The sequence below is a fragment of the Trichomycterus rosablanca genome, chromosome 11, assembly GCF_030014385.1.
Source record: "Trichomycterus rosablanca isolate fTriRos1 chromosome 11, fTriRos1.hap1, whole genome shotgun sequence".
In the NCBI taxonomy this organism is placed as follows: domain Eukaryota; kingdom Metazoa; phylum Chordata; class Actinopteri; order Siluriformes; family Trichomycteridae; genus Trichomycterus; species Trichomycterus rosablanca.
In genome coordinates this window covers 17,106,631-17,118,847 of record NC_085998.1, presented here as the reverse complement: position 1 = coordinate 17,118,847, position 12,217 = coordinate 17,106,631, and the positions used below count along the sequence as shown (strand labels likewise).

Here is a 12,217-nt window from a genome sequence, read left to right as displayed (position 1 = left end):
TTTTGGTTAAAACCGATGATGCCGAACGGAGACTTTATTATATTATAAAACAGAAAAACAGCACTTTTTCAGGCGTGAGAGAAAGGATCATTTAGGTGGAGGATTTTGCACATCTTTACCTAACTTGTAACCAGTTTGTGGATTTAACATCAACATAGAGGTAAGAAATGCTTTTACCTAATTATTAATTAAATTATTCTTCAGTCATTTTAACTAACCACTCTATCCTGACTTTTTGCAGTAAAAAAAGTTTGCAGTACACCAGGTGCCACCCAAAAACTTTAAGTGCAAGGAAGAAACAAAACCTGCCCAGCTAGCAAAAAATGTATGGCCCAGTTCTGGGCCATATTCGGCATGCCGGAACTTTTTGTGTCGGCCCACATCCGGCAGCCAGATCTGGCCCAGTGTCAAAATGAATGACGGTTAGACCGTGGCCCGTATACGGCTGCCCGGATCCCAGCCATGACTGCCAGCAATATGCCAGCACTTAACCACCTGCTAGCCAGAACAACCATTATCGGGCCAATAATGGCCCAGTTCTGGCCTGCAGTAGATTTTTAAAAAGGCTTTCCCCAGCCATATGTAACCTTTAATGGTCACTGGGACTACTTCAAATGTTCTTGCTCTTTATTAATAAGTACAACTATTGCAAATAATGTATTAATAAGAAGACAAAGGTGAAGAATAAGAATAATAGTAACAAAAATTTACACATGTTTAACATATATGTATGTATGTCTTAAAAAAATGTCTTAAATAGTACTATATAGTACAGTTAAACCAGTAACAGAAAAAAAACTAATGTACACCAACATTTTTATCAAGTATTTTTATTTATTATAAGTTAATAATAAAAAATAATTATATAATAGCCATAATTTCCTGCCTCACACTGGTCTTCAATTCTGAAATGAAACCAAAAACAGAAATGAAAAACGTTGAATGTTGAAGAAAATAATGCCACAAGCATTATCCAGAACAGTACTTTAGCAAAACAGTGTCTTCAGTAGGTTGAATAACATAAACACAAACTTAAGTTTGCCTACAAACTAGGGCCACTGTAAAAAAAAAAATAAAAAAATAAAAAATAAATATATATATACGTATATATATAGTATGTAAGTTTCAGTTTTGAGAATAAAGTTGAAATGATTATAAGAATAAAGTCTAAAATATTTCGAGAATAAAGGTGAAATTATTATGAGAATGAAGTTGAAATATTATGGCCAAAGAGTGGTTGTTTGTATTGTACACTTCCACCCACATGACATTATGACTAAACCCGTCAATGCAACCATTTATAGCGATGCTGATCGGCTTTAGTTTATCGTACAAGTCCATAAGGCTCGAATTAAAATACTGGTGATGACGCAGACACCAAGCACACCGGTGGCGCACGTTCTTCTAAATAAATACAGTTTATTGCAAAGCTGTTTCATTGTCCTTTTACCAGGGGCGTCGTAGTGGGGTGAAAAGTGGGACTGAGTTACCAGGGTTCCAAGTCGGGGGAGGGCCCTTGAGGAGTCTAGAAAGAGTCTGGACTGAGGTGGAGGGGGCCCATGGGCACTGCTTGTGCATAGGGCCCAGAATTTGGTGCTACGCCCCTTACTTTTATTCAAACAAATTGGTGCTGATGTGCCAGGAGATCATGAACATCTCTCATTTTAACACAAGAAAGTTGCTATGGCCATAATATTTTGACTTTAATCTCAAAATAATATCAACTTTATTCTTGAAATAATATCAACTTTATTCTCAAAATGGAAAATTTTCTTTAAAGTGGCCCTATTGTATTTTATGTCCATATCATGCACCCCTATTTTTCAGTCCCTTGACATGCAGTGTTTAAGATATTTCATTTACTTACATTGGTTTGAGAAGATCAGTTCAGATGATTAAACAGGAAGTTGAAGCTGCTGATGAAAGAAGGACAGGTATAAGTACAGAAGGTAAAATAGGTGTATTATCAAATGATATAATTGCAAATTACTGTTTAAAAAGATACACAGTGGTATCAGGCAATCTACCTCATGTTTGACATCTGTACTATATTTGATCATTTAATTGATAATGAAGTCACTTACTTCAGGAAAGTGAAAATTTTGATGACAGGCAAAAAAGATAATAGATAGGATATTGCAGTTGTAATTGTATATGAGTCATAATTATTTATGTTTACTGTAGAAAAAAACAGATATTTAATACATTGAATGCATTTAATTAAAAACAATTCTCAGCAGTAAATGAACAATTACTAAGCAATAAACAGTTAAAATTTATTATAGTCAACTAAGGCCTTTAAAGTAAATGTGTAAAATATTCTGAACCAAATAAATAAGAGCAAAAGATACACTGTACTGATATTACTGTAATATTGTATTTACTAATCTAACACATTGAAAGTAATCGCTATTATATATCATTGTATTAAAAAAACACACTGTCATATAATTGTATTCCATAAATTACACGTTAAATTAATTAAAACCTTTCACTTGAAACAAAAAAATATATAATACAATTTTAAAAAATAATATATGGATACTTAATGAGTTAATGCAATTTAAATAGTTTTCATATTTTTTCATTGACATTTTTTTATTTAAGCTAGATAAACCCAATTAATTTCTTGTTAAACCCTTGTCTTTTTGTAGTGAAACTTCATTCAGTAACTTGACTATTCCTTTCATGTCTCTTTTCTCTGTCCTTTCTTCCTCCTTCCCTGTCCCCAGAAAGCTGAAGCCACCTTTTTATGTGTTTTTCTATTTCCCCATCCGTTGCGTTTGCAGTGAAACTGTTTCTCCTGACAGCAGCTAAAACATATTGGAAAACATACATAGTATACAAAAAGAACACAGTGTATCAGGTATATCTACACTGTGGCTACATTGTATTAAAACAACACCATCATTGACCATTTTGTCAGGTACACAGAAGGTGGATGAGTGAACTAGACTCAGGAGTGATAAACAATTATAGTCTAAAGCTCATTTGTTCCTGCACAATTTATCAGCCCCTCACATTCTGCTGTAACGTTTATAACATCTATGGTAGGGGTATATGATAAAATGACACCTCAGTGTATATAAATATTCTTTTAGTGCTCATTTTGTACTGTATATGTTCCAGTATGTATAAATATGTAAAATATGTCTTTTACCCTGCCAAAACAAAGTCTTTTAAAACTTTTAAATTATGAATATTAATAAAAAAAAAAACCTACCCAAGATTATATCTTTCAGTTTGGTCGATTTAAATGGATTTTTTTCATTTGCTCCTGTCCAGTTTATTTTTTTTGCCAGGTCATTTGTTTTTGCATAATTCTCCAAACAGTTTCCTTCACAGTCATACCTCCAGAAAAACCAAAACACTCAATCTGTAAAAGAAAAAAAAACATTATTTTTTTATTTCAATAAACTGAAATTAAGAATGCGTAAATTTGACAAGTTTCTAAGATCGCCAAATATAATCCAAATTATCCCTAATTAACCCAAATGTAATCCATACTGCACATTCACTGAGCTAAACTGCACACAGAAATGGGTGATTGTCTGTTACTGCACCACAGTCAGTATACATACTGTAACCAAACGTATTTGGACACTTTACACCACACACTACACACACACACACACACACACACACACTTTGACAAACACCCAGGACACAAAAGCAACAGTCTAATGGCACTTTAGCAACCATTTTAACATTATTAGCTGCATATTATAATTATTTCTTATAATGCAAAACATTTTACAGCTTTTATAGAAATATAAACAAATGCAATGTTTTACATTTTCTAATGTTGTGCTCACTAATAAAAGTCAAGAAGTTTTAAGTAAAAACAAAGTTATCTGCTCTTAAACATAGTAGAGGGTCACTTAAGAACACACCATGGTTAAGTAAATTGTCAAATTGTATCTTTTAAAGGTACTATAACAAAGTACATACATAACACGTAAAATTTAACATAGAAAGCACTTACTAGTCTCTTCTGAAGATCAGAGTCTGCCTTGAGGTTAATGTCAAATTGTCTGAACTGGGATTCGTTTGCAAGTGGAGCAGTAAATTCCTCAATTTGTTTTGGATGATTTTTTCCTAATGCAATTGTGATGGACCTAAGTAGGCCTAGCATTTCATTTTGTTGTTGTCGCAGAATCTCTAATACAGTTAAAATTTCCCTCCCGATTACTGTTAGTAAAAAATAACTTACAGTTAATAATTTCAATTTCTAAATACACACACACACACACACACAAATTGTAAAACTACAAAGTGCTTCTATATGGTAAGTGGAGCTGATAAAATGGACAGTGAGTGTAGAAACAAGGAGGTGGTTTTAATGTCATGGCCGATCAGTGTATATCTACTGTATATACACAGTATATATATTATATATATATATATATATATATATATATATATATATATATATATATACACACACACACATTTACATTACATTTTCAGCACTTAGCAGACTCCCCGGCAACCTTCAGATTACTAATCCAGTACCTTAACCACTAGGCTACCACTGCTCTCTCTCTCTCTCTCTCTCTCTCTCTCTCTCTCTCTCTCTCTCTCTCTCTCTCTCTCTCTCTCTCTCTCTCTCTCTCTCTCTCTCTCTCTCTCTCTCTCTCTCTCTCTCTCTCTCTCTATATATATATATATATATATATATATATATATATATATATATATATATATATATATATATATATATATAATTTATTGGATATTGTGAGTATGTGACACTTACCTGCACATACTGGGCTTGGTTGTTCCTGAACGGTTTGCTGGTGAATGACTGAAGGTATTAAAACTGAAGTGACAGGCCTATTCATGTCTGGTGGAGTCACCTGTGGTGCCTCTGCAAAGTGAGGCCTGGCTCTTTTGGCAGGAGGTTTATAAGCTTTCTTTTCACCTTCACTTTCACTGTCAGATTCGAGAAATCTTCTATTTATCCTACAAATTAAGGTTTATTATTTATTAAGTACATATTTTCAGTATTCACGTATAATTGAACTTACATAGTAGACATACTACTACATACACATTGCTTGCAAAAACAAAATGTTATACAGTAACTCCAAATACAACCTGTACACTACAGCAATTACAGTGTGGCCATTGAACCATATATCTTGTAATGCATTTTTATATGTGCCCCTGAAACATTAATCATTATAAGAGTACCTTCTGATTCTTTTTTTTACAGCAGGTACATTATCTTCTTCTGCTGTCTGTAGATCTGACACAATTTCTGCTCTTGGCAGCTTGCTTCTAGCAGCTTGGAAAGACTCTAATAAAATAGAAAAATATATGTAAATTATGTGGACAAAGATTCACTATATATATATACTTTTTTTTTGTAAATATTTTTAAATCCAGATATATAGCATATATGTCACAACAATGATTTCATAACTAGTGATTATTTAGTTGTAGAAATGGGGTCAGAACTGGTTATATGTAATGTATTATGTATAATGTATACAGTAGCAAATTATTAAATGTGTTGGAACAGACCTTTAGAAACAAAAAAAAATTAACTTTTAAACCAAGCAGGTTTTGTCTAAAGAACAGAGAATCCATTTAGGGACTTGAGTTAAAGTAAAGGACAAAGTGCTGTAAAGAATTTTATATATCTTTTAAAGCCTCTGTGACACATACGGTAGCACAGGGAATTATGGGTTAATATAACAATGTCAAGCTGCCATTACTGGTCATGACTAGGGCTTTAGGTCGGACAGTCCGGTTTTTCAGCTACCAGTCTTCCGCCCACGCAACGCTAGGACGGACACTTATTAATCCTCCTTTTGGAGTGAACTGGTTACATTTTTGATCAAAATTATCTGTCATTGGCTACATGTCAAAACAAATGCTTTGTATTACATTGGTTTAACAGCCTCATTTGACTGCGTATAGTGCTACCTATCGTGGCTCACCCACCACTGGCCAATCGCAGAAGGTCCGCCCTCTAAATGCTAGTCTGTGATTGGGTGGTTGAATTTCGCCCGCCCGCTCTGTTCTGCATACACCTCTACTTGGGTCAATTAGTAAACTTTTGGAGGCAGCGAGGAACAGACTTAAATATCAAAAGTAGACACAACATATGGTGAGTAAGACAGTAATTTGTTTGTTGTTATCTTGCTTAAATTGGTCAAAAACTGTGTTATTTGGGTTTGGGGGTGTATTGTCTTCCTTTTTGTTTACGTAGTTTACCTGTACATTTTGTGACACAACTCAAATTTTCAGCGGCAGGCTGAGAAGGGTCCACCACCCAAATATTACACAGTCAAGAGAGGCTCTGTGGTCAGAAACCGACCAAAATTAAACTGGTACTAAATAAGTATTTATAAAATGAAATATTAACTTGTTGGCCTATTACACTCACTTACCACTTGTATATACACGGACAGCAAATGTATCCCAGTCTACAGTTGGTACTTCTTTGGAAATTACAGCAGCCCTCATTCTTCCCCTATTTTAAAATTTTGGCCATCTGCATATATCATTATTTACCCAGTTGTCTGGTACAACCTCTACTTCCTTTGTTGTATTAAATTCAACAATGTGATACATATCTGTATAACAGACAGGAAAACAGCATAAAATATGAATTTATTAGATACATATTATTATATTTTTACACAATAGATATACATACATACGTATTCCAGCATTGATCATGTACACAAAAATATTTATATCATATGCAATAAACATAAAAAAAATCATTAACAATAAACAATCAGCAGTAATGGCAATATAAATGTATTTACATATTTATGAGAACTACAACAAAGATTTATACATTCTATTATTTACCTGTACTAGTTCACAAAGTAGCATATGAAAAGTGAGTAATGAATATTTAAGTTGTGGACCTTAACAAGTGATTCTGTATAATTCAAGTATGCATTTATTTAATGGATGTTTAAAAAAAAAAGTTTAGGTGTTTGATGCTGTACAATTTGTATTCAAACATTCTAGGTAACATCAAGCAAAGGAATTGCTACATATTTTTGATGAAGAGGAAGAAGTACATATTTCTGTAAGCTGTCACTGACAACGGAATATTTGAGTTCAGGAACCAAACAAGAGACTGTATAGATTCCAACATCACAAGATTTCATTGGATAATGAAAAAAAGGTTCTCTGCACATGAAATTTTGATAAACAAGAAAAGTGGTTCCCTCACTGACAACAATATTTAAAACTAATGAAATGTCACCATTAATTCTCACACAGTTGTCCGGTGCTACACATCTGATGTATACCTTGTTTAGACATATTTCTTTGTACTGGTCGGTCACTGATGTAAGATCTGTTGGAATTGGACCATTTTGGTGTTTCTTTTTGCACATTCCAACATGAGTATCAACAGTGTCTTCAGTCAAATTACTGTCCATTTCAGACACCCGTCTTACAATCTGAGATACAGCATTTTTGGGATTTCTGATGAGTCTTTTTAGTTAAGGGAAATCCTGAAAAGATATCTAAATGGCCATGCACTTTCACATCATTGCTTAAGTGAACTAGACTGTGTACGTTGTATACTAACTTATCAGCCCCATAAAGCTCACTGAAATGTTCAACAAACAAATTCAATAAATTGTTAGCAAAATCAACCATTTGAACACTCAGTGTTGGACATGCTAAAATATGTACAGCCACAGAAAGCAACATAAAATTATTGTACATCTGAGGGTGTACACTGTCTTTGAGAACTACCGGCCCAGTGTATAAGAGGAACTGACGAAACTCAGTTGCCTTCCACCTGTATCTGTCTTCAAGTAATCTAGGTTTCCTAGCAAATTCTGTCGGAATGAAAGGTCCAAAACTGACAAGATGCTTAGAAATTTCAGTCACTGTCCTAGAAGACATTCTACAGTGTAGTGGTCCATTAGTCCATTGTTCTAATAAATTCCGTGTAACACCTAAGCAAACCAAATGCATGTAGTCATGGGGAAACTGAGATACCATTCCTACTAATTCTTGGAAAGGAGAAATGCTAAGATGATGATCTTGATCTGTCATTTCCCGGAAACTTTCATCTGTTCTCAAAGCTGCATGTTTTTGTGGGAAAGTCATTCTATGCTGAATATATACACCTGACTGGATACATTTATCACACCCAGAATAACCTGTGTGGGACTTAATACCCTTGACAAAGGCTCTTTCTGGTGCATCACAGATAACTGCACTCACTTTTAGGAACAATCGTTTCCCATTATGCATAAATCCTGATTGTAACTGTTTCAGCTCTGCAACAACCTCTCCCAAATAATCAGTTAAAGATGTTGGCTTCGAAACTCCACCATAAAGAGCTATTAGGAAAGGCTGTCTATGTAATTCATGCACTAGTCCTAAGACAGGCCAAAGCTGGTATTTAGAGCTTTTGAAAAGTGGCAGACCATCAATGTTTATTTGCATTTTAAAAATGTGGTTGTTCTTTACATGTGTCCCAAATCGCATTAGAAATGACATTAAGGTGGTCAGAAGCCCAAAGTAGTGATAGACCCCTCCTGCTTTCCTTTGAATCACATACTTTGTCTTTGTCCCAAGTAATGTCCTAGCATCCTTTGGCAAGTAAGGATGGTGAATTCTAAGAATAGACAGGAGGGCAGAAAGGGCAACTAATGTTACACCAAATTGTACTGCCCATTTTGCCAAGGATGCAACTAGATCAAGCCCGTGGTCCTGTCCATCAAAGTCATCCTCACACTCACTAACTGAGTCTTCACTGAATTCATTATTTAGATCATCACGACCTGAGCCATTTCCACATTCATTGTTTGTGTCAGGGTCTACTGGCATAATTTCATTTATGTCAGTGTCAACATTGCTAGCTCTATCAATAGCTGTAAAAAGGGTCTCATCCTGCATTTGAGAAAATAATGTTTTTAAACGTTTTGCTACATGTTGACGGGATTTATGTCTCATATTTGAAGCTGAATTGTAATTTGTCATGTGAGGCTCCATGTTTGTGTCTCTCGCTGCAGCAATCAAAGACAATAGAGAAGTATTTGTACACCATCACCAGGATCTGAGAAAAGTCAATACACTTTGTTTCACATTTTATGTTTTACTCAACAATGTTCATGTTTGCACTGAAAGCTGTTATTCTAACGTACTAACGGGGAAAGGGGTGAGGAAGATATTGTAATGATGTTTGTAACTAATTAAATTAGTTATTAATGTGTTATTTAATGTATTTACATATCATAAAATATCTACTTTATACACTCATCAAAAGTCTTTGGACTTTTTTGTGTTATCCCTTACTGTTTCTGTTTTTTTTAAGAGGCACTGCATCTAGAGAGGGCTGAAGTGCTTGTTATGTTTTAAAATATGAAATGGTTTAAAAAAATAGTTGCACCAAGAAAGAATCAACCTACAGTAATGAAACTTGGTATGTAAGATTGACATGGTGAGGAGGACATAAGAATAATTCCAGTTTCACGCTCGGCCGTGCATGTGACGTCAAAAGGAGGAGCCTTATCGCTGTACCTGACTACGCAAGGTCATCTTGGTGCATGTGCTTATTTTTCCCTCCCGACTCGTGCTGTTATGTTGGTTGCATCTTTTGTAAGCAAAGTTAGTCTTGGTGAAGAGTTCAAAAGCAATTGAAAATGTGTGGAATGCTATTGGACATGCTATGAACACTCCACCCCTACCACATAATCTGCAGGAATTGCATGAAAATATTTGAGTTGCACACTATTTGGAACCTCTAAACTCCATGCCGAGACATTAAATATTTAAGCATTTGTTGTTCCTGGTGACCGTTATCTTCCTTCAGAATATTATTCAATCCTACACTTCCTCCTGGGTGCAATATTTTTATGGTGATGGGTGTTATTTCTAAGTAGAAAACTTATTTTAGAAATAATAATGTATGTTTTTGTAAACATCTTACCAAGGTCAGTGTTGGTCAAATGACTCCGGAGTGCACAAAGAGTAACTGCAAAAATGTAAACACTTAATTAGTTCAATCACTCAGTCAAGGAAATCCATAAAGACGTGTAAATATAGGCTTTAGACATGATACTGTGCTTTGTCTTTGTAAACATGTTTTCTGGATTCATGTATGCCAGCCAATGACTGTAAAAAGTTTTTTGTAATATTGTCTACTGCCAAAAAGAGGGCGCTAAATCCAGCCTTTTAAATACATCACACCCCTTACTCAAAGGAGAAGGATCACCAGCTCCATACAGCTGTAGCTGTGACGTCTTCCCTTAACGCCGGTGTTACGGAGAATTCAGTTCCCCCTGTTTCCCCTTTAACGCGCATGTGCAAAAATCATGACGTTTAAAATCATGACGTTTTTTTCAGTCGCTTCGTTGAGCATCGGTTTTTTGGAATATGTATTTATAGCGGTATGTTCTTTTCACATTTCATGTTGTATGTTAGGTAGTTTGTGATTAAATACATACTTTAAAGTATTGAATGAACTACTGTCAGAGGTTTTATTGCTCCACCGCAAGTCAGAGGTTTTCACACTGCGTTCGTCTTCAGCCTTGCTGTCAATCAACTAGAATTAACGTGTCAGATTTATTTGTAAATAAATCCTAATACAGGACATGCTCTTATTCACACACTAGTTTGTTTCTTCTCGTTTTGTCACACAAGATAAAGTTTTGGTGCACATACAAATAAACTATATGGTACAGGACAATAAGTAGTCTGTTATTATTTAAGGTTACTCATCTCAGCTGCACTACCATTTACTTTCAAGAACAGTTTCATTCATGGTGATCTCTCGTTCATTTAAACTTCACAAACTGCATCCATGTGATTTTAAAATTAACAAACAGTATGTAGAACAAGTTTAACCTATAGATCAGTCCATTATACTAACAACACAGGGGGGAACACATTTACCTGGAGACCTGGAAAAAATGGTTCCCCACATGTATATCACTGTGGGTGTAATTATAAAACACTACAGTGATGCTGGTGAAGTATTTACGTGTTGTCAGTATGTAGAACAAGTTTAACCTATAGATCAGTCCATTATACTAACAACACAGGGGGGAACACATTTACCTGGAGACCTGGGGAATATGGTTCCCCACATGTATATCACTGTGTGTGTAATGATAAAACACTACAGTGATGCTGGTGATGTATTTAACTGTTGTCATTATGTAGAACAAGTTTAACCTATAGATCAGTCCATTACACTAAAACACAGGGGGGAACACATTTACCTGGAGACCTGGGGAATATGGTTCCCCACATGTATATCACTGTGTGTGTATTTATAAAACACTACAGTGATGCTGGTGATGTATTTAACTGTTGTTATTATGTAGAACAAGTTTAACTTATAGATCAGTCCATTATACTAACAACACAGGGGGGGAACACATTTACCTGGAGACCTGGGGAATATGGTTCCCCACATGTATATCACTGTGGGTGTAATTATAAAACACTACAGTGATGCTGGTGATGTATTTACGTGTTGTCAGTATGTAGAACAAGTTTAACCTATAGATCAGTCCATTATACTAACAACACAGGGGGGAACAGATTTACCTGGAGACCTGGGGAATATGGTTCCCCACATGTATATCACTGTGGGTGTAATTATAAAACACTACAGTGATGCTGGTGATGTATTTAACTGTTGTCATTATGTAGAACAAGTTTAACCTATAGATCAGTCCATTACACTAAAACACAGGGGGGAACACATTTACCTGGAGACCTGGGGAATATGGTTCCCCACATGTATATCACTGTGTGTGTATTTATAAAACACTACAGTGATGCTGGTGATGTATTTAACTGTTGTTATTATGTAGAACAAGTTTAACCTATAGATCAGTCCATTATACTAACAACACAGGGGGGAACACATTTACCTGGAGACCTGGAAAAAATGGTTCCCCACATGTATATCACTGTGGGTGTAATTATAAAACACTACAGTGATGCTGGTGATGTATTTACGTGTTGTCAGTATGTAGAACAAGTTTAACCTATAGATCAGTCCATTATACTAACAACACAGGGGGGAACAGATTTACCTGGAGACCTGGGGAATATGGTTCCCCACATGTATATCACTGTGTGATTATTCTTTTTTTATTGCAAACTACAGGCACACACATTTTAAGAACAAAATATTTGTATTAGAAATTAGTGTTAACTAAATTATGCATATATTACAATTATTCAAATATATAATAAAGAAATCCAC

At 35.0% G+C, this 12,217-nt stretch overlaps 1 protein-coding gene across 4 annotated transcripts; it reads right to left on the bottom strand.

Moving 5' to 3' along the window:
- Nucleotides 1-814: 814 nt before the first annotated feature.
- Nucleotides 815-9,978, bottom strand: LOC134323165 (uncharacterized). 4 transcript variants are annotated; one of them, XM_063004594.1, is made up of 8 exons: nucleotides 9,926-9,978; nucleotides 6,402-6,587; nucleotides 5,197-5,302; nucleotides 4,760-4,965; nucleotides 3,986-4,191; nucleotides 3,224-3,376; nucleotides 1,868-2,813; nucleotides 815-905 (listed from the first exon to the last, which is right to left on the bottom strand). In XM_063004594.1, exons 2-6 carry the CDS (start codon nucleotides 6,475-6,477, stop codon nucleotides 3,287-3,289), a joined length of 684 nt encoding a protein of 227 aa, XP_062860664.1. In that variant the 5' UTR covers nucleotides 6,478-6,587; nucleotides 9,926-9,978; the 3' UTR covers nucleotides 815-905; nucleotides 1,868-2,813; nucleotides 3,224-3,286. The 4 variants fall into 4 exon arrangements, with proteins under 4 accessions (XP_062860664.1, XP_062860666.1, XP_062860668.1 ...); XM_063004596.1 differs by having other exon boundaries at nucleotides 1,868-1,916; XM_063004598.1 differs by having other exon boundaries at nucleotides 3,986-4,161.
- Between the last annotated feature and the right edge of the window lie 2,239 nt (nucleotides 9,979-12,217).